Source organism: Aquila chrysaetos, chromosome 5, assembly GCF_900496995.4.
Source record: "Aquila chrysaetos chrysaetos chromosome 5, bAquChr1.4, whole genome shotgun sequence".
Taxonomy (NCBI): domain Eukaryota; kingdom Metazoa; phylum Chordata; class Aves; order Accipitriformes; family Accipitridae; genus Aquila; species Aquila chrysaetos.
The window spans coordinates 53,739,665-53,763,648 of NC_044008.1; the positions used below are offsets into that span (position 1 = coordinate 53,739,665).

The 23,984-nt window shown below is 39.8% G+C and overlaps 1 protein-coding gene across 2 annotated transcripts in view; it reads right to left on the minus strand.

Moving 5' to 3' along the window:
- The window catches only part of AGBL1 (AGBL carboxypeptidase 1), a 304,599-nt gene that overhangs the window by 115,056 nt on the left and 165,559 nt on the right, over nt 1-23,984 (minus strand). For both annotated transcript variants that reach the window (XM_030015924.2, XM_030015923.2), the window contains exon 21: nt 21,946-22,122. In XM_030015924.2, the coding sequence (XP_029871784.1) occupies nt 21,946-22,122 (177 nt within the window). The remainder of the gene's footprint in view (nt 1-21,945; nt 22,123-23,984) is intronic.

A 23,984-nucleotide genomic window follows, 5' to 3' on the forward strand; every position in this document is an offset into this window, starting at 1 on the left:
TAACCAGGATTTATTCATCAATGAGCTAAGAAACAACACAATAAAAATGACTAAATGGAAACATAAAAATTAAGCCCTTTTACACAGAGGCAAGCTGAGCAGTACTACCACCCAGACTCCTAATGAAAACCAAAAATGATTGGCAAGTGATTTGGGAAAAATATACCCTGTTCTTTTTCAGTTCTTTGTCTGTATGTGAGCGTAGTACACTTGTCAGCAAGCAATAGATTATGCAGGCTCTAGTCATATATAAGCATAAACCTGTGCTGTGCTTTCTGTGACTCAGTGCCACTAATCCTGCCCTACTCATGCTCCTCCACCCTGCAGTTTCTGCCATTCCAGTTTCAGACTGGAAAACGCAACAGATCTCACCTTCAGCAAGTCCAGCTCCACCACTTATGAATTTCCCCCTGCAGTTCCCCTAAAGCCACTACAAAGCCCCTAAGTCTGGTGTCAGTCTTAAGCCAAGGAATGAAAATACAAATATTCAGCTACTGCAAACATTCAAATCCACCTGTGATTGAACATCTCCTCCCCTTTTGGTCTGTCCAACTCTGCAGCCTCTCTTCCTCATCCAAAACCAACCAGTAAAGATGAAGTCTTAATTCAGTTCCTACAGGTTCTCTTACCAGGTCTGTAAGAGCCATGGGCACATCCATTCACAGGGGCAAAACATTCACCCATAGGCAAGTAGTAAGATTACAGAGGCAGGTTACATGAGTTATATGTGGAATTAGCCTCTCCATGTACGCTACTGCTGATTTTCCCTCCAAATGGAAAGCAAATTCTATACAATCTTATAGACTAAGTTGCCTATATATAACAAGTAATTTTGTGCTGTTGCACACAAAAGTGCTGTGTGCCATGGAGGAAAAAGACCTTAAGGCTTTGTTTTTTTCTTTTTATTTTTTTTCTCCTTTTCCTTTTAAATTCAAGCACATATACATAAAAGAGACGTATTTTGGGGTTATGCCAAGCGTCTATAGTATTGACACAGAAATATTATGGGTAAAACACTTCTGGTTGTCTTGGAAGCATTCTGACTGTCTCAAAGAGAAGGCCTTCAGTTACTGGTTCTGCCTTTTTGGAAGCTCTTTAAGGTTTAGGATCTGGATGAGGAGTTATGAGATCTCACAATTAATTCAGTTTATCGTAGCTGTACACTCTCAAATGAAATCAGTTGAACTGACTGGAAAGAGTAGGATACTTAATGAAGCACCTTGGGGATTGAAATATCTATTATTCAATGTTCATGAAATAAGCCTCTCTTCAAAATTTTAGCCTCCCTTATTTCAACCAGTCAGGATGTCCAGCAATGCCAGCCTGACCTTACATGCCATCTGGACTGTACTTATGTATTCTGAGCAGGCCTAGAAGAGTCACACGCTTCTTGTTGGGATTTATGAGCAGATAATAAGCCAAATCTGTACCACAATGAATTTGATCGTTCTTTAGGCTGTCCCTCTTTTAAGAACCTTTTCACATGAATTCATAAATCTACCTGAGCTTTTTCTCTGCCAGAGAACGTCTCAAAAGATTATTCCAAAGAGACATAGAAAATACTGGTAAGATTTCTTCTGCTTTCTGGCAATGAACTCACGGAAGATGTCATTCATGCTACACCAGTCATCAGCAGACATTAAAATGTTAGCTGAATACCCTGATGTCAAACATCTACCCTTGTGATTAGTATCACAGGCGTGAATAACAAGTCACCATTTACACACCTATGGGGTACTGAGTATCTCTTAATCAACTTTTTGAGGGTACTTGAATGGGATCTGACTCCACATCTCCAGTTAAAATGGTCTTGCTTTGTCCTGCCCTCCTCTGCCACAAAACCCATCCATGTTGTTTTAATTCCCAAAATGTTTATGCTCAGAAACAAATTTCTAAAGAGCTCTAGAAGACCCTAAAGAAAGGTGAGAAGAGTTAAGGAAGATATGGTGCATTCTTTTCAACCGTTTAATAAACACTGGATGAACGGCAAGGAGAAAACATTACAAGGGATAAACCGCTTCCCCCTCCTCTACAATGCAGCAGGTAACATCAGCTTAAAGAAGCGGTACTGACACGCATTGCCTGTGCTGTTTTGCTTTCCACCACCTTGGCACCCTCACATCCATAAGGCATTATTGAACTGGACTGCACAGCGTAGAGGCTGCCCTACTCTTCTGGTCCAATCTCAGCTAGAAGAAGGGATGGGACAGGACCTCAGAAGGCATTCATCTCCTTTGCTGTCCTGTAGGCTACCATATGCAAGCAACGTATACGAGTGTGTTGTCCTTCAGCAGGCTTCGTTGCAATCCTATACACCGCACCCCACACTTCCACTCTAATTAGTTATAAATGTAAAGGAACTGAAAGACAGATTTCCCCCCCAGCTTTGCATTTACTAAAAGGTCACCAAGGAAGTGTGAATTTTTTCCTGTGAACAGAGATATCAGAAGCTAATGAAATCTGAACTGCATCACTGCTGTATGCATTTTCTTTTCAGTCTTCATTTAGAAATGAGCTCCCTTTCCCCTTCACAGGCTACTATAGGCTCCCACATGTGCTGTGCAAGAAAGATTTAGCAGGAAGGCTGAGGGTTATACATCTCTGCCTTCTCCCTGCCCTACCAGCACTAGCAACTCTGACGGTGTCACACAGCAGCAGTGCCACACAGTCCACCATCATTTTAGCTGCACCTAGCCCAATACAGACCCACAAGTAGCCCCATATGCTATTACTCATATACACACAAGATACACGCAGTCATATATTTCAAGCAATACTTATGCCAATTACATATATTTCATGTTCTGCCTATAAGCAAAGATAAATGCGCACTCACATGCATACACACACCCTTGTGCACAACTTCCAAGTATAACGTACAAATGCATCCCCTAGTGTGCATACAAGCACACAACTAACTACAGCATATACAAATCCACTTGAAAAGCAAAATCATGTACATCCTATTACTCACTGGTGCTAACACGCCATTGCAAACTTGCATGCTCATGTCTGTACTCAAACAGACACCCTTCCTGACTCCCAACCTCTAGGAATGCAAGAAGTCTGTGAATCAATAACCACTTACAGCACTTCAATCCAACACTGTCAACTTTATTCCCCCCTGTTTACAGTGACAGACAAGCAGACTAAAGATATGGGACATCAGTATGCAGAGGAGGAGAGGTGGACACCGTGTCAGCATAAGAAGCAGGCAGACGTGGCTGAATCCAGTAGAGGCTGTTCTTGCCTCCTGCAATCAAACTACTGTCCCAGAAACCTTCTGCTTTATTCCCAGGACATCAGTGCAACCAGACGGAACAGGGCAATAACCATGGGCCATTTTCCTGAAATAACATAATTGTATGTAGGAACATTCAGAAAAAATGCAATTCTTACCTTCCTCAAACTCATTAAAAATAATCATTCTCATTATCGCTTTGTATGAATCTCTGAAGCCTAAACAATGATCTTGTCCACATAAAGATGTGCTACATGATCAGTATCACACCAAAACAACTTGATACCATATCCTGCAGAGGTGACAGCATGAAACTAAATACACTTCAGGCAGAGCAGGCCACCTTTAAAATTGTCAGGGTGCTTTGCTGACCTTTTAAAGTGAATGAGCATACAAATGCAGTGCACCTGAGGGCAGTCAATATCTGTGCCAATGAATTTCAACAAACTTTGCAGCATCCAGCATAACCAAAAAGCTGTTGGTATTCCCAAAGTCTGACATGAGCTCTAATCACGTACCTTTGTCACAGCCTCACCTGTACAACCAGCACCCGAACATCCCAGAGCTACTCAGTCTCAGCCCACAACACAGCCTCATTCTCACAATGCTGAGTTTCTCGCTGTATCTATATTCAGAGATCTCACTTCCACATTATGAACAAATCCTATTATGCCAGACTTGAATCTCTCCTGGGCAGAGACCAGCATTAATATAAATATAATTATGGCTGTTTAATAAATGTACAATGTCTGCCGATCTATCTCGTTAAATTAACCACAGGAGTGCATTTTGCATTAGTCGTGACAAGGCCCATTTTCAAAGCTGACATTTAATACCAGGCCCCAGTACAAATCATACTTCAGGGTACACAAATCAAAGGATTTGGTGAGTATCTGTGAGGACTAAACGTGTGAAACCATAGAAGCAGTTTTGGTGGCTTGCCACAGGTATCCAGTCTATGTAATACATTTACCTAGAGCTGATCAATCAGATAAAAAATTCAAGTCATTTTGGTGTACGTGGGGGTTAGCGGGATTGTGCTTGACCCAGAAAAAGCTTCAATGCTTTGATCCCTGGAAGCCCTTCCAATCACTAAACATACTGGCTTGATCAGAAAAGCGACCTTTCTGTCGCTCTTTCGGAGCCAGCCTGAGCTCTGCTTTCAGATCCCATTTATTTCATTCTCCCTCGCTGGAAAAGACAAAAGGCCTGCTCTTAAAAGGTCATTGCAAAATTGGTGTTCAGCTGCCTACTGCAAAATCCATATGGGCCATCAGAGTGCAGGGAACATAGATCCCATCACATAGCACATTCATTGCTTTCATCTTTGGTCGAAAGGTTCCTTCTAGTAGCATAGGCTACAGTGTTGACTTCAAGCGCCTGTTCACCTGGGTGCAGGACAGCTGAAGATTGCGAGCAAGGTACCAAGTTACTCAGGCTGGTTTAGGTTGTATTATAGGGTTGTCTCCCTTCTTGCTCAGCATTGCCAACCAGTGAGGCATATATGCTCTGGGCCATCACAACATGGTTATACAGCCCTTCTCTCAGACAATAGCCAGATCTAAGCCTATTACTTCCCAAGGTTAGGAAGAAAAACACAAGGAAGGCAATGAAAACAGAATTGAAGATATAACATAATGGAAAAAGAAAGTGGCAAAGTAAATACCTTCAGAAGTGCTAGATTTCTCCTCCACTGTTTTGGTGTAGAGATAGCATTTCAAACCAAATATTCTTCTCTCAACTTTCAATTATCTTGCAAGATAAAATCTTCCTTCCCCAACAAATCAGAACAAGTCTCTGCACTTGCAATCTGCTGACCAACAGCTTTTAAAGGATTGACTACAAAAAACCCAGTACCTTCCACTGAAATGCAAACTGCCCTTCTGATCCTGTGGCAAAAGTAAATCCATATATCTATTTTAAACTATATTTTATACAATACATAAGTGATCTCTGGCAGGAATAAGATACTGTAAAAGGGACAAAATTTCCGGGCTTTTTTAGTCCCGGTTGCACATAGCTGTACTTCTCTCTCAAACTCATTTGCAGTATCTTCCACAAACTCATTAAAAATAATAATTCTCATTGTTGCTTTGTATGAATCTCTGATTCAATTTTATTGTGGAGTTCATTCATTATTTCCAGCACCCCCAAAGTAAACTTTCTGCTTTATTCCAAAAACTAAGAAGAGGTGGGACACAGTAAGAGATTCGGTTAGAAATGTTTTGAGAAAGCTGGTTTTTTATCTAAACCAGAACTTCTTTGTGAGAGTATGACAGTTTAAAGGTGACTTTTCTCAGGAAGAGCTGCTCAGCTCTTGGGTGACATTTTTGATCAGACCCCACAAGAAAGATACCCTTTCCAGTTGAGCTCCACTCTTATCTGTGAGCAATTAAATATTAATTGGAGCAGTGGTTTAGACTGGGGCTGTTCTATTTCAGGTGAGTACTGTCGTTACTGAGTTACAGAATTAGTCTCTTTCTGGCTCAAGGAACATGTCATTATTTACACAGAATAGAACATCTCTTACATGAGAAGCAGGGACCAGTTCAACACAGAACCTTCTGGTGATCTAAGTCCTTGCTTTGAATTAGGCAGACTAGAATCTGACTTTTCTTTAGCCCCAAAGATGATAATGATCTATTCTGTGATCAGCTGTTTTCAATTTTTACAAGTTACTTTAAAACGCTTTTTTTACCCAGTGCAAAATGGGAACATTGGCTTGAAATATCAGAAGGTTTCAGAGACACCTGTTTTCCACAACTATATATTGATATTTTTCTCTCCTGAGGTGAAAAGTGCTGAGGAAGCATTGACTATGGTGATTATAACAACAGAAAATGAGGTAAACCATCTTTGGAGGTGTGTGTAAGTCCTAGCATCAGCCTAGTAAGACCTCGGTCTCTTTAAATCTGAAGCCTAAAGCAAAAAAAGTTGCTAGAACTAAGTGGGCAGTCAACAGAGCAGAAGGTTTCCCATTTCTGGGGCAGAAGGAACAAACTGAATCTTACTGAACAATCTTACAGATGCCAATCCATGGCAGATACAAAGGGTCCTGAAAAGGAACAGTGTGTTCCCTCTGCACCTAGTCTGGTGACCTAATAAATCCCAAAGGAAGATGTGATAAGGGGAATGATAATCAGTGTTTAGCACCATCATTATTGAGAACGCCCAGCCTATAACATACTACAATCTTTGGAAAGACTAACAACATCATGGGTGGAAAAAGAAACACCTCTAACAAATTAAAGGTACTACTTTAATAAGTATATCTATTTAACAATATTATCAATGCAATAATTCTTATAGTAGTGTTCCAGAACTTATTTTCTAGTTATGGTACCAACTGCTTTCTTACTGTTCTTACTGACTGCCATGAATATTTACTTTTTTAGCTTCTTATATCCATTTCCTACATTACATTAGCTGGTATATATTTTCCCTGTTTTCTTTGTTCAGTGACAATAAATCTATGCTATTATCCCTCAGAAGATTATTTTCATAAGCCACATTTAGGAAAATTACCTCTACTGTTGTTTACTCATTACATTCAGAAATACTAGTAAACAATTAGTACTAACAAACAAGAAACTGAGACTGAAATAACAGAAATCTGCCTTACTATAATCAATTTATCATGTAGATTTTTCATCAATATTATGATTCAGTCCTCTACACTCTAATTATTGCCTTCTCTTTGCTACTAAACCAGGATAGGTTTTAACTGAATATGTCCTCAATTCTTAATTAGAGAATTGTGCCTTTTTAGATATATAACAAAACCTTTTCATAAAAAGGACTTAATTTTTATTCATAATACTTCTGTATATTTTTTTTCTCCTGTGGTCTCCTTTACCTTTAATATTTCCTCAGCTCTGGAAAATCAGCCCTTATTAAGGAAAAAAAAAATACACAGGAACACGTGTTAATAGGAACACTGTCCTCTGCCCATATTAAATGTAATTGGGTCATGATCACTGGTGTCTAGGTAACCACAAACTCCCACACCAAAGATTAATTCATCCTGTCCTGTTATAATGTAGTCCAAAATAGAGTTACACTGAATACTACATCTTTTGTGTTAGAAAATAGTAATCTGTAATGTTTGGAATCTTTAATAGTATTTACTGCTACCTCATGAAATCTCAGTTATATCTCCCCTAAGCTGAAATCCATAGCTATAAATTTACTTTTTGTGTATGGAATACAAGTACTTATGAGGTAACTTATCCCATTTTCTAGTTTGATTCAGTGTGTCAAGCAGGCTCATTTCCTAAACTTTGTCGGCATACCTGCAATATGTAGACCTGAATTATCAATAAATGAAGATGTAACACACTGCCATTCCCCCCCCATCCCAGCCAGACATGCTTACCACCCTTTCCGTCCTCCCTAAGCAGGGCATAGACCAGTATATGGAGATTCTGACATTCCAAAAATGAAATTCCAAAATTTTCCTAGCAGGTTTCAGTACTACCAATTACACTACACTTTATCAGCAAGATCTTTCAATTGATCTTGCTCATTACTCAGATGCTTAGCAGTAGTATGTAGACATCTGAGAAATACATTCCTTCTGAAGTTTTTCCCACACTGGTTCAATTTCTTTATGACAAGCTATTTGAGTTTGAACTGCATTTGTTTTCATAGAGCTTGCTCCCCGCCCCCCCCCAGCATTATTTTGTTTTGCTTCATGAAAGATTAGTTCTCTTCCTCCAAAGTGCAAGGGTCCCTTATCCATGTGATCCCCGTGACCATTGGAACATGGGTCACTTCTCCAAAAAAGGTCTTCTGCTTCACATCGGTTATGGAACCAATGGTTATCTTTTCATCTTTCCTTCTTTCTTTTATTTGCAGCTTTAAAAAGCTCTCTGACAAATTCACCAAGATTTTTGTCTTTCCTTTTCATCAAGAGCATTGAAGAATCCTATGTTATACCACTCCACGTATTTCTCTGCCATGCATTCCTAACATGCATCATCCAAACCTGCCTTTGCATCTTACTCTTTTGCTCTAGGTAGACAATGGACTGCTGTGTTACAATTTTGTTTACTGCTCTATCCACTTTTCCTAAATGAGGCTCACTTATGACAACTACTTGGTTGAAAATATCTCAGTGATTTTTTGTTTTACACCAAAAGGCATTCAGAGATATCCTTCTAATTCTCTATATGGCAGTAGCTGTCTTAATGAGTATCTGAGAGAATATCATACATCATCAGCATTGAACATCTCCAAATTCTCTTTCTTCTCTTGGCTATGAGCAACCAACATCTTTTTTTGATTTCCACTGTCTTCAGCTTCCTCGTGTCTTATCCTTCCACGCTTATAGCAGGTATGCAAATGGTTTCTGAATTGTCCCTGATTATCTGCATTTCCGCAGATTGTATGCTGTGCTGAAATGTCTCTTTCTAGACCACGTATCTTCACTTGTAGATCTACCACCATCTGGCAGCGCATGCACCAAAAATTTATTCCTTAGACAAAAATTAGAATATAGCACATCCAAGGCAGATCACAGCAGGTTTTTTTCTTCATCATCCATATGAAGTATGCAATATAGGGCCTTACCTAAAGATAAACCATAAAATTCCAAATTCCATCCAAAACCCTCCTGCTAGGCATATCAACCTCTGTCTCAGAGTTCATCCAGCATAAGCATACCTTTACTCTACAAGTTTATCACATACAGACACACATAATTCTGCTCTGCTATTCAGAATTAAAGTGTTTGTAATTCAGTATGGCTTAATTTACTTTAGAAATGAGTTAAGCCAAATTTAATTAAGGCCACCTTTATTCTGCTTCAGACTGTTGACATGTAGCTTAATATGGTTTAGCACAGGACTTTCCACTCACACCTTTAGCTAATTCAAAGGCATTTTCCTGCATGTTCTGATATAGACAAACTATTAAAGAATTCAGCCTGTTTAATTAATTATCCAAAAAGATTGAAAGGTGACTTGGTTGCATGGTGTAAGTACCTTTAAGAGAACAAACCACAACTTACTAAAGGTCTCTCTAAACTAGCAGAGAAAAACAACAAGAGTGCAGCTGAAAACAGCAGGAAGATTAATTCAAATTAGAATAAGGCAATAATATTTAACAGTTACTGACCCCTGGAACAAAATACCAGGGGACCAGATGGATTTCTGATCATGTGATGTTCTCAAATCCAGTCTGAACGTTTTTCTACAAAACCTGTTTACACAAACACAAGTTATCAGGCTTCATACAAAGATGCCTGGGTGAAGCCCAAAGGTTTATGATGTATAAGAGGTCAACCAAAAGAGCTAATGGTCCCTTCTGACTATTAAAAGTCCATGAATTTGTTATTAAGATTCTGTTTTCAGTGCCTAACACCTTTCCCAGCAACTGCAGCCTTCCCTGCTACAGGACATGGCAGACAAGAGCAGGAGAGCAGAGCTTCCTTTGCTCTTACTATAACACTGGAGTATTTGTCAAGTCTTCAGTCCAGGCTTGAGATTTCTGCTTCTGGGTTCTGCTTCATATGCCACCACGTGCCTATATCTCATACACATGCAGTGCAGCATGCTGGCCTCTCTGCTACTATTGATTTGGGATCCCCTGCCACCTCCTTCCAGTGTCTGAAGTCATACAAAGGGAGAGAGGCGGTGGAGCTCTGCTACGTAGAAAGGACACTATTATCATACTCAAGGAGTTGTGATAGAAGCAGAATCTCCAAGTGTGGGCTCATGCAATACCCACCTTCTCCAGCTGGAAGACCTGACCGTATTCAAGGACAAACCCACCACATGGCACAGTCTGCAGACATGAATGCATGTATTATTTATGATGTTTAGAGTACCAGGCAAGGGCACATATTGTGATTTAAATAAAAAGAAATGTCAGTATTCTGTCAGTGAGGAAGGAATTTAGTACTTTCAATGCAGAGGAATAACAGTCAGTCCTGGTATATTGGGTAATAGGAAACAAATTTTGTGGTAGAAAGAAAAATGGAGAGAAAAGATAACATAAGTAGTACAAGAGTTTAGCACGTGTGAAAAAATAAATCTGGATTAGAAACAAAACAAAGAAATTGACCAAAAAGGCAAGAGCTGGGTGGAACCAGGATGTTTCTACAGATTTCGAGACTGGAGGGAATGAATAGACCATCTAATTTGATTTTAGAGGAGATCAGACCAGGGGACCTGGGAGCAGATAACAGAGGCATAAGGACGGCAGTGAACATGGACAGAGAGGTGACAGACGAAACAGACTGGGAACTACTGCAGCTATGGGAAGTGCATCTTACAAGGATACAGAAGCCAGCAAAGGGACAGAAGGGAGAAAAAAGGGGGATCGGATTTCAATATACAGTTTACATTTAATGATAGACACCATATACATATTATAGGCATCAGCTAGTGGAATTCACTGCTGGAGGTAGCCCTGTCTGAGAAAAGATTATGAAAGGCGATGAAAAAGTGTCATAATTATTCACAGAGAATGTAGCTTGTTATTTCAAGGTTTTGATAATGATAATCAGGCCTCATGCTGCAGCGTATGAAGTGGAGGAGAGACAGGTCAGGCTGGTAGGATTATTTCCTTTCTGTGTCTTAGTGTAATTCAATCAGTTGCATTACAGGGTGGTTTTGTTTTCTTCTGAGCCACGAGGAACCAGCCTCTCTATGAGGCAGGATACCCGATTATATGGACCAATGGTCTGATCCGGCATGGCAAATGTTACAGTCCTAAGAGGAGCAAAATCAATCTTTGCAGAAAATCCTGTGTGTGAAAGACTTTGAAATTTAGATGCTTCTAAAATCCATGCAGAGTGAAAGACAAACATGGCTTTTTTAGCCTGTGCTTTTGCCACCACCCCATTCTTATTTTCCATGCCTGAGGAGTTCATGATTAGACTAGGAGCTTCATCAAAGGGCAATTTTCAGCTGCCAAATAGATTTGTACAATAAATCCACACGGGGCCAGATTAACAAGCAAGAGAGACATCAGAAATCAAAAAGCTAGCTGCTGTAATTCCACAGAAAACTTGAAAGGATGATGTGCAATGCTATTTGGACTTTTAAAGGGACACCATTGAAATACTACAGTTAGTTTTCATTAGTCATGTTGCTTTTCTATCCCTTACCCTTCCCAAGAGTTTTTTCTTTAGCAGACTGAAATCCCAAGGGCATTCAAGGTCATGGCATTCAGGATTGCTTAGTAGGCTTCAAATAAAACAGTAACATTTCATCCCCAAAAAATCACATACCATGTGTGTGTGTGACTGCAATTGTCTGATTTGTCACACCACTAGATTTATAAAAGAAAATTAAAAATAATCTTTGAACACCTAGTTTGCTTCACTTCCATAGTTTTCTGTTTGCTCTAATAATTTGTACTGTGAATGTAGCTAAGGCTCTACCAAATCCACATCTGAAGTCCAATCAGGTCCTCAGCTATACCCATAACCTGAATAAATACAATTCAGAGATTAGCCTGACCACAAATTGCTAGTCATTTTCAGCCTTCTGGCACTACAAAAGACTGTTTGACTTCTGAGCATGGCAGCATTGATTTTAATACTAGGAGAGTTTGTTCCCCCTTACAGCACATGGAAGGACCCACTCCCTCGGTCACAAGGTGACAGCATTTGTTGTCTCTATGTCTCCGCATGAGTACACTGGTTTTGTTCATTTTCAAATGGGGCCACAAAACCAGTATCTTGTCAGCAGGGTGAAAATATGGAGGTCAGCCATTGATTCATACCTTGTTCCCTCACAAAATGCAAGCTGTTCTCCATGCAACCGCAAGTGCAATCGCAAACGGATTTTTTGCTGCAAGCATCTAGGTTGCCCAGATCTGCAATATCAAAATCTGTGTAATATCAAAATCTGGGATTATTCCATCCAATGTGGCTGTCTCAAATTCTGGAAGATAGGTGTGACAGGATACACGCACTTCTGTTTCTGTGTAGTCTTGTTGCTCGCTCCCTTTGTAGAGAAACGGTTTGATAACCCCTATCTGTACTTATCACCTCCTTTCTCGAGTACAGCATTGGAATATGGAAAGACTGGGTTGCAATCAAGTATCTAGGGAAGTGCAAAAGCAGCTGAGGGAGAAAGATCCCATAAACAAAGCAGAAACACCAGCTGTTTACAATACACTGGGGAAAAAAGTAATCTAGAGGAACATCAGCATTCAAGACAGGAAAGAATCAAGATAATGCCCGTTTTCCACTCCTCAGTCCCAAGGAGTTTGCTATGTCCCTTGGTTTAATAAAAAGCAAACTACCAACTAGGAAATGCTAGTATAATTAACAAGCAAAAGGAATGTAGGAGATTGCAGGGATTTGTTGGAACAAGGACTCCAAGGCTGAGTCCCAAACAGAAGGGGTAAAGAGCAGTGCTAAGACAACTGTTTCAATTATTTGATGGTGGAAAAGGGTGGGCCAAGAAGGAGGTACATGATTATTCTGCTTTGCTATTCTGCATGCCAGCCATGTCCACCGAACCTCAACAGAACTGGATACCTCCCAGCTTTGCAGAGTTAGATCTATTATGATCTCACTCCTATCGTCATTTTTTATTGTGCCATAATTTAACCATATGGCATGGGAACTATTCTCCAGTTATGCAGCCAGTCAGCACCCAATAATCTATCAACAGTAGAGAAAAAGGAGTTGATTTAAGATACTACTTCTGCCAAAGGGCTGCAGATTGGGCCAGGCTGTCTGCTTAGGAGCTGGAGAAGCAGACATCCTCTTAGTGTCAACTTTGAAATTGGTTCCAAAAGGCAGAGAAGCTAGCAAATTTTTCACTTCTTTGTGGTTCAGGACCATATTTTTCTCCTTTTGTAACATGTTTTTACTAACAAAATCTGGGTTAGGATATAGCACCTATATTTTCTGCCAAGCTATGATTTGCATCCTATTTCTTAGCCTGAATGACTAAGTAGGAGAGACAGAGAAATGTGATTTGCATGACTAAAGTCCTAAAATGGGACCTAAGATCCCATGTTCTTCTATCTACAGCCTTTTGTCTATTCCATTTTATGATGATGTTATCTTTAGCACTCCTGTTTCTGCAGATATATAATGTGGTGTCTTTATATCGAAGGAGAAGGAAACTAGGGAAACGTGCAAGCACATGAAATGGCATGAGGACAACACTCTAGAGCTGCAAGTTATCTTAGCTGCTAGGACTGCTCCATGACAGCTTGCAGTATCACCCCTGGGTACCTGTGGAGAGTTCTCATCCAGGACTAACTCATTAGACTCAGTACAGCCTAACAGAACCAGAAAACAGGTTATGTAGCTACAAACCAAAAGACATGTAATTTCAGCCTAATCACTACGTTGCTCCAGCAATTAAATATCACAAATGACACATTTTGGCACTGTTAATAGGGCTGCTCAGTTCCATACTGCAAAGATGCATTACTCCTGTGTGAAAATGCTGGGTCAAAAGCTAAGTTTGGGACTAAAATATCTGGAAATGCCAGAGACGAGTACTAACCTACACTACACTAACCTCGGTGGGAAAGTTCAGAACAGGATCACACAGCAAGCTTAAAAGACTAGTGCTGTGGGAGTAGGCTGTGATATGACTTCCCTGTGGCTCATTCCCACTAGAGATGCCTCAAACCCTGAGGTGTGTTAAAGTCACTACTGTGACAGCCCTTCCATACAGACTTTCCCATTTTCTTTAACCAAAGGTCTGCAGCTAGAATAACTTACTGACCAGTACATGACTAACGATAAAATCTGGTGCTTCTTCTGGCTTTCATCAGTAATGGAGCTGCCAGAGGCACTTTCGTTTCCTTCCAGACAGGGTCTAAGAGGGAGGGAACACATTCACAAGCTATTCCCAGTGCATTGTTAACACATCCTTCCTTTCAAGACTGTCAAGGTCTCTGGAATATATCTCCAAAGCTAATTACCCAAATCTACCTTGATGTAACACCGCTGAACTTAGCAAGTCAGGGATACAGCTGGCTCAACTTCTCAGGAGAAATAATCAAAATAAACATAACAGTTTAAATTAGTATCTTCATCCACGATCCAGCTAGCGTCAGTGAACATCTTTCATCATACGTATAAAAAAATTCCAATATATCATTCCTTGGGTACACATCAATAATGAGAAAGACTAAAATACCGTTGCCCACTGCCCCCTAACAATTCTTGTGTTGGGTTTTAGTGCTTTCTGAGTGCTTTGAGGACAGGGAGGCTAAAGAAAGCTACATGTCCATTGCTCTCCATTAAGTGTCATTCTCCGCTGTTTCTAATAACCATGTGAGTTCAAACACAATGGAACATCCTTCAATCCCCTAACGCTTGAATCTTTCAGCCCAGGAGCAGGAAAGCAGATGGCCTGAGTGACAGCCGAAAGCCACTGCAACAGGTGCCGGGGAGGACTTTTTCCAAAATCTGTTTCAAGGCAGTGTTCATCGGACACCTCAACAGATGGACTAATGCACAGTATTTGGCAGGCAACCATGCCTATACTAACTTCTTGAAAGAGGTAAGGAATTATTCAGTCACCCTGAGAAAACAATTGGTTTTTTTGTACAGCAGCAAACTCTGTCTATTGGATTAAGAGACCATTGCTTTTCTAGTCATTCACAAAACACCTAAATTCGGCAAACGTTGGAAGTGGGGCTGAGTGTTCTCAGCAAAAGGCTTCAAGGAGTCACACTAGTGCCAGAAAATAGGCCATGTCCTATATAGGGTTAAAAAAACCCAAACCAGTTCCCATGTCCCCAAAAATGAAAACAAATAAGAAATAAGCCTTCTCCAGAACTTATGACAAGAAAAACGACCCTACTCAACTACTGATCTTTTCCAAAACAGCAAGGCTAAACTGACTGTGGAGTGGGTCACGAAATGGGAAGACAGAGCATGGGGGCCTGAATTACCTTCTTACAAAATTTATAGACTTTTAAATGCACATAAATGGCCCTCCAATATGATAATATTGAGCACCTTCAACAAAAAATTAGTAAATAGCAATAACATCCATCACTTTGGGGAACAGAGATGATTTTTACGTCTCACGCAGTTTTGGTCACACTTGCCTTAATACAACTGTCTGATTACCCATCAAGAAAGATGAGGCCAGCCAGGATAGTCCCACTGACAAACTCCAGTTTTCTTGGAGATACAAGGGCCAAAGAATCCCTACAAAGTTCTCCCAGTTCCGTGATTTGCTTCTCCAAACAATCTGAGAGGGCCAAATTCAGCACACCTTCAAACTCCTATTGTTTAATGTGGCATGAACCAAACTGAGGTTTTGTTTGAGGCTCAGATCTGAGCACCGTTAAGTGTGTGATTTCTTAGTTAGCATTCTGTCAAATAATTAAAACAAACCAACCAATAAAAAACACCTAATGAGGGAAAATCTTGCAGCAGTTCATATAAGAATCTACAAGGAAGACAAACACCCACCATCGCCTGATTTGTTTGCTCAGAAACCCTTTCTCTCCTCTTCCTCCACACGCCTTTCCCCCACTTTCTAAATGCCATTAATCTTTACATAGTTTTATGAAGCAAGGCCCACAAGCCCAAAAGGTACAATTAGAATATCTTACAAAATGAATCACCAATCAATTAGTGCAAGGGGTTGGCAGAAATAATAGAAGCAGGAAAATAAAGCAAATAGGATGCAAACTTTTGCCTTGGGTAACAACTTAAGAAAACAGAACAAACAAAACCCTTAATTTGAACTTTCAGTCCTTAGATTACTATTAGATAACTATTTTTTTCTATACTTCTCTTGCTGTTACAGCTGCTTCCAATTTGAGCCACTTCGGACCAGAACTGGAAGCAGAAGTATCTGAAAGAAAATCATTCTTTCTTATTCTCAGCATCTGCTTTTGAATGAGATCCCCAGAGCACTGAGGGTCAGCTAAGCACACACATTTTAGAGTTTTTTTTTTTTTTTTTTTTTTTTTAAAGAAACTTTTGAATGCTTTTGAGACTTACCCATGCTTAGGAAAAGTGTAAGCTCTGGGGGACAAAAGAAATCAGAAATGAGGAAAAGTCTGTCAGACTTGAAAAGATGATGTAAGCATTTTCCAGAAACATACACCAGAAAGCATAGAATATAACCTATTTCTTTACTTTTTCTTTCTGCAAGTATATCAAGTATGATTTATGGCAAGAATATTGCTGACACCATTTTTGTTGGTGGCTGAATACTGGCAAGAGGCCAAATTAAAGTTGTTTGTAAGTTTGTGCACCAGACTTCCAATTACAAGAACAATATACATCTTACTGGAGAACAGAAGCAGTATCATGCGACCTGCAAACTCCATCAAAACAACTCAATTTCTGACTATTAACTGTAATAAACTGCTTATGAATAAAGCATACATAAAAATTCCTCACAGAAATTTGGCAAGTAATCTTCAATAGTAAGGAAGATGAAGAAAATATTTCATTGCCTACAGATAACTATAAAGAAATAGTGCTGTAATTCAATGGACAAATCATACATTGGTAACAATTTGGCTAATTTGGGCAGAAACAGGTCAAACCAGAGAAGTCCACCTCTGAAGGACTACAAAGAGGAAAGGCTTTCGTCTTGGCGTAATGCTTTAGTTCAGCCACACTTCCATGGTAAATCACTGGTTCATCACTCATTTTAAGTAATTCAGCCCATGCTAGCCAGGTTAAAGGGGATGGATAATATCAGATCTTCCAATTAGACTAATTCTCACCACTTCTGTTCAACAAAGATGTTTCGAATGACTATCAAGAAAGTCTTACGAACTGTATGGCTATGCTGCTTGGTGCTGATCTCTCTCCTTCCAGTGTCTCTGGAAATGGATGGCTTTTTCCTCTAATCAAGTCCAATGAGAAAATTTGGGGTATTCAATTCCTCTGACTTAGAGGGATTAAACTGGGCAGGGAAAAAAAAAAAAAAAAAAAAAATCTTTTTTTCTCAGCTCTCCCAAAGGCTTTCTTCAAAGAAGGATCCATATCACTAGTAAAATCTCCTTCAAAGGGCATTGTCAAGATATCTGCAATAATTTTAAAACTCATTTGTTACTCCTTGTTGTTTATAATCCCTTTGAAGGAGATAGCATGTACTCACAGAGCATGAAGCTGAATTTTTTAGATTTGCTATATTACCAAGACATACGGTTTGGAACTCAGCTGTATACCATGGCACAAAGGATATTAACTTGTAGGATCATAGATGCAGTAATGAATGGAACAGCACAGTGCAATATGCTATAGAAAGGTCTTAATTAGTTGGCTAGGTAACAAGGAATCAAGAAGAACGGTGAAACTGTAGAGTGATAGAACATGGTAACAGCAAAGAGATAGGCAAGTTGGAAAACGAATCACACAATATCCTGGTTCTGGCTGGGATAGAGTTAATTTTCCTTCTAGTAGCTGGTATAGTGTCATGTTTTGCGTTTAGGATGAGAAGAATGCTGATAACACAGTGATGTTTGCAGTTGTTGCTAAGCAGTGTTTGTACTAAAAGTCAAGGATTTTTCAGCTTCTCATGCCCGGCCAGCAAGAAGGCTGGAGGGGCACAAGAAGTTGGGAGGGGACACAGCCAGGACAGCTGACCCAAACTGGCCAAAGGGATATTCCATACCATGTGATGTCATGTCCAGTATATAAAATGGGGGGAGTTGGCTTGAGGTGGGGGTGGATTGCTGCTCAGGAACTAACTGGGCATGGGTTGTTGAGTGGTGAGCAATTGCATTGTGTGTCACTGATTTTGTATATTCCAATTCTTTTATTACTATTATCATTTTATTATTGTTATTATCATTATTATTTTCTTCCTTTCCATTCTATTAGATTGTTCTTATCTCAACCTACGATTTTTACTTTTTTCCCTGATTCTCTCCCCCATCCCTCTGGGTAGGGGGGAGTGAGTGAGCAGCTGCGTGGTGCTTAGTTGCTGGCTGGGGTTAAACCACGACACGCAAGAAACTTGGGAAAATATCAATATGAGTCACTGCAGATTTGATTATTTTGGGGTCATGATTGTACCTGACTATACCTGTACTCAGCAGAACTCCTTACAGTACAGCCTTGCATTCAGTCTTTTAAAAACAAAAGAGAAGGGGCTCTACATGCCACAAAAGGGAGGCAACAATAAAAATCACATGGTAAGCTGGAGGTGTAAAAGCTCCAAGGAGGGAACAACGCAGACTGCCTTCACATGAGCAAAGAAATGATAAGCAGTTTTGGTTGGTTTCCCCCCTCCTCGCCCCCCCAATTGTTTTCTGTTTTGACTATAAGGTTGTAAACTGGCAGAAGCAGGTGGGAGAATTCCCTACGGAAATTGGCTGCTTTGTTTTTAGCAACTTTCAAATGGAGACACTGCTCCTCTAAGACTGAATTGGGCAATCCAGACAAAATGAAAAAGAGTTTGGATATTTTTTTCCCCTTTTTTTCTTCTTCCTCATGTTGAACAAAACCTTAGATAAGATCAATAGTTTCTTTAGTTTTATGTTTTGCTTCATTAAGGGTAGTTGGCTTATTGCATTTCCATTGATCACACAGACAGGGAGATTCGACAGAGACAAACCATCTCTTTTCTCCTTTCATTTCCACCCTCCTCCCCATTTGAAATCAAATGACTTTTAAATGAGGCTGGGGTCACTATTCTTTCTCATTTACATATCAATAGTACCAAATTCCTGCCTTATCTTTCAGTCACTAAACTATTGTAAAAATGAAGGCTACAGTTCAATCCAAGAAAGGACACACACATTCCTTGGAAAAAATCTTACAGCATCTTTTCTGGACTCTCTATCAGAAAAATTAGGTTCTGGTTTACCTCAGCCCTTCCTCGACATGTGGTGAGAGGGGGCACACTTACCAGCCTTGTGCAATTAATATTTTAACCTCTTGCAGCCTCTGCAAGGCTCTCTTGCTCTTTCTAAATCCTTTGCACAATCCCTATCAGAGGTCTCTGTGCAACTCCAAGCACTGTATCTGTGCTCACAGCCAGCAAAGCAGCTACTTGAACTAATTACTTTCATCCCTTACAAACAGGAAGATAACTAAAGACCAGGATCCAGGTCTCCTGCGCTGTATTAAAAGTTTGACCACCGATTCACTGAATGATGCTGGACTTGGGAGCCTCTGCTGCATATAATGAGATGTTTAAAATCCTAGCTGCTGTTTGTATTGTACTTCAAGGTATGAAAGTATCAAAAACATAAGGGCATGCTTGTCCAGGGGAGATTCTGGGTATATCCCTACACAGAGATCAATCCTATGCAATTAAGAAACTGATTCCATTCACTGTTAAATCCAAATCTACTAATCCAAATATCAGAAAGCTCTAAATATAGGATGCTGACATGTCCTGCCTGAGCATTAGTCTCAGTCTATTCTTTACACACACATCAACTTGAGGGTGCAAGAGTAAAGAACTCAGGTTGAAGTCTCCAGAAAAATATGACCTCTTATGTAATTAATTTCCAGTTTACAGGAATAATTTCAGGGCTTCCAGATACTACTGAAGTAGTTTTGGTTTGACAGATGGAAGCTGAGCATTAAATGGTATTATGCAACAAAATCTTCAGGTCAGCCTGTCAAGTCCATACCCTAAATAATGCACTTGTAAGAAGAAGCAAGGAAGAACCAACTCTAAAGACCGCTAAAAGGAAGAGGAAATAGTACATTAATATCAATTATTTGAAAGAGATAGTTTATGTATTTATATGCAGGTCCAGCATAAGTGTCAACATAAGAAATTATATTTCATTTTGATACTAATCAGTTGGGTACTTAGTGTACTTGGAAAAAATGAGTGGAAATACTTTAAAGCTGCCTGAATCAGAGAAACTGCAAAAAGTGTTTGTGGTGAAGAAATGGTGAAGAAATGGTGAAGAAATCATGAAGAAATTGTGAAGAAAAAGAAATGCCCCCCTCATGGCAATATTTATGTAACCTCCATCTTTGAGATGAATGATAATCCTAAACAAAGAAAAAAAAAAAAAAAGGATATGTGACCTCATAAAAATAACCCAATGATCCAACTGGGACTTAGCTTTTCAAGGTGTTCAGAATGGACATTTCAGAAAGGTTTTACAGCTTACAGACTTCCTTGTGGGCATGAGAACATTGGATTTTGTTACCAATCACAAGCCCTCATATGTCAACTTGCTCTTGTCCTCAGTGGCTGCCTGTGGTCCTGATCAGTGATGAAAAAGAGGACAAGAAAGAATGTAGAAAATAGTTTCACACATTTTAAAGGATTTCTTTAAAAAAAGTATCCTGAACCATCTGGATTAGGTCTTTCTGCTTATTTCTGGTACCTCTACTATATAATGCAGAGCCAGTGTGGATGGCACAGTGCTTAAATGCAACATCTGAATGTGGCATTTAATGTTCTCTTCCTACTATTTCAAGCAACTAATGGCACAAATTAAGCAAATTTGGGTTAAAGACCTCACATATGCTGGAGGAGAACAAATGAGTAGATATTGATATAATCTGATGTGTCACTGTTTTAAGTCTTACTGTGATTATCTAGGAAATCAGTGAAATCCTCCTCTATGTAGATCACTAGGAGTTTTGTCAGTGACTTCAGTTGAGGTAGATTTTCTCCCACTGTCTAAAAAAAGATTCAAAACCACTGTCTTGACCTGTGGTGCCTATTAAAAAACCATTAGCACTTCCCAGGAGTAGGGAGTGTTAGATGTAATGCCCAGGGCAATTATATTCTCTTTCTTTAAACTGTCTACTGTTTTTTTCTTCTGCCTTTCCTGTCTTGGAATTGATGTGTGTATAGTAGAGCATGGTTAAAACAGCAGCTGATTACTTCCTGGCTGCATTCTACAGAGAGGTAAAAGGATTAGTATAGAGCTTCCACAGATAATCATTTGAATGTCTTATTAATTAATTGTTATTTGTAATAATGGCTCTTTCCTTAAGGGTCTTTCAGGATCCTTAACTGCTTATTAATGCTGTACAGATAAGGATTGCTCCCTAGTGGGAGAAACGAGATGGAATACGGAAGACTTTCAGTGAAAGCAACAGGTTTGGGAAAGGAACAAGTGAAAGAATTCACCATTTGAGTGAATGGAAAATTATGATCACTCAAATGCAATTACCAAAGTTCATCCTCTGTACTTAAAGAGTGCCAGGAGATTTCATAGGCTGATGTCTCTGATGCATTTGGTACAAGTACAGCCTTTCCTACAAAGACTAGAACCTCATTTGATGTGGAAATCGGGTCTGTCTAGACCACAGTCACAGGCATACCTTGAGCTCATGGAGAGCTGTCAAAACTAGCCTTAGATTAGCCACTTTCGGCTGTCAGTAACAGGCAACTCCAAATGCAGGATTCTCAGCGCAAGCCCTTAAATTCAGTCAGGTGAATGCTGAGGCAGCTAGCCTGTACCAAAGACCTTGGTGCCACTAGTATTCAAGTTAATTACCTTAGAACTAGGCTCAACGATGCCCATATGACCTGCCAACACACTTTTTTACAACACTGTGAATGCCCTTATAAGGATAAGTGTCCCCTATCATCTCAAAAACACTCCTTCCTTCAGCTCAATGCTTGCGTCTCCAGGCTGGAGTTTCTTTTCATTTCACTGTTAAATGAAACCTCAGAGCATGGCTACATGGGCCTGGAGAGTGCAGACAATGCTAAGCATCAAGACAATGGCTATTTCCTCCGCTTTACCCAAGCTTATGAGATGTGCGTTAGGAGGAGGCTGGCACAGGGTTCTTTGAAAGATTTACTCACTTTGTAGAGTCCGTGGCTGCAGCCGCAGTATGTACTCTCCATGGTGTAGCTCCTCAACACACCCATTTCCTTCCATACCACCACCCGGGCTGTTGACTCCCGGGACTTCTCCACTAGGAAGCTGCAGCTGTTCATGACAAACGCAGGGGCCACTTTATCCAGGATTTTAGGAAGAGTCTATGAGAAAGTATCACCAGTGATGAGAAAATGAACTGAACAGATGTGCACGTGTTTATATCAAACACACATATACAGAGACACCTGTGGTTTTTATTGTGTATATAATCAAATCTATCTGTAGGCACCCTTACTGAGAGCTCCAACCAGTGCATTACGTCCATCCCATGTGAAATCCTTACATTCAAACATTTGTTTCATCCCAAAAACTAAAATGCAAAATATCCAGTACACTTGCTGTATCTCATTCAAAATCAAACGTTTTCACACCCAATAGTTTGGGACTGCTGAAGTCACAGAGTTTTGTTTGTATGCTGCTTTGACATTAACCTACACCTTCCTGTTGTGCTGCTGAGAGGGCTGCAGTCATGGTTCAGTACCTGATATTCCCCTGCTCCCCTCTCCAGCTATACTATATGTCCTCCCATCATGCATCCACAATTTGACAAGGGATTCGGCTATGGGAGGAGTTTTGTCTGAACCTAGCACAGAGCAGAGAAAGGGGATGTGTATTCTCACGGAAGGTCGCACATAATTACATGAAAATAGAGCTCAACATTTAAATAACTTGCATTGTGAAACAAACCAAAATATTCTCATCTGAGTCCAAATGATATATTTTATACACTTCATTTAGAGAATCACAATAAAAAGTAATCATGAAAACCCAGTAAAATTTACATCTCAGCCTTCAGTAATTTTCTTATTCTAGAAATCATATTTCCCAACAACATCTATAAACACTCCTAATACACTGCAGTATCACAACATTTCCATCAATGCAGAGGCAACACTTACTTAGTCATTAAAGGGTGCTAAATGTGTTACTTTTACACTCTATAAAAACATATACTAGATACATTAACGCTAGGTGTGCTCTACGTAGAGACTGGACCTTTAGGTACACACCCACATATACACGCACGTGTGTACACACATGTGTGCGTGTGTCTAAATTTTAGTGCTGGTATATTAACCATAATGTATGCCAAGAGACCATTTGATCCATCTAGAGAAGAGCAAGCAAAATGAGGACATTCATTATTTCTTTGACGACAGCTTGCTTAAACATCTGAACTGAATGGAATCATATAGAAGGAGTTCCCACTTATTGCTAATGGCATTTACCCTTGAATTTCATTCAGTTTGGGCGGTGAAAGCCAACCAGCTAATTTCACTTTCCAATAACAATCAGTTTCACTGACTGATTCTGAGCAATTGTAGTTCCATTCTGTTGAGCTTTACTTCATAGCACTGTACGGGAATATTTGGTTTCACTGAAAGTGAAAGAATAATGTCTTTTCCTCAAACAGGTTTGATGTGAATGACAAATCTTTGGCCTAAACTATTTTGCAGCATCTCTTGCAAACAGCTTAACCGTACACAACCATACACATAACAAAAAAATATATTTCATTTTTCAGTATATTCTGGCTACAGCTGTCAATGGACTTTACCAGTTCTGGAAGGTATAGATCTAAAGATCTATGAGGTCCATTTTTCAGACAAAAAAAAGGAGGTGGAGAAAACTGGAACAAAGCAAGAGATTCCAGTTTAAATCTGAGACCACCACGAGCCTCACTCTTAAGTCAAGATCTCCGGTGTGCTACTAAGAGCTACAGCACTCCCTTTCCTGTGGGCATACCAAACAGAGGAATCTTTAAAATTGACCGCTTGCCTTAGACAAAGCATCCAACATTTCTGGATTACCTTCAATGTGCTACTTGCTGCATGGGGATCACAAAATAGTATGCTTTCATGCAGTGCTTCCAGGTTTTCCTGGATTTGGGTTGAACAGCAATTAAAAAAATGAAGCAAAGCCCTATCTCCCAGAAGTTTATAAGCCTCAGCACAATCATAAG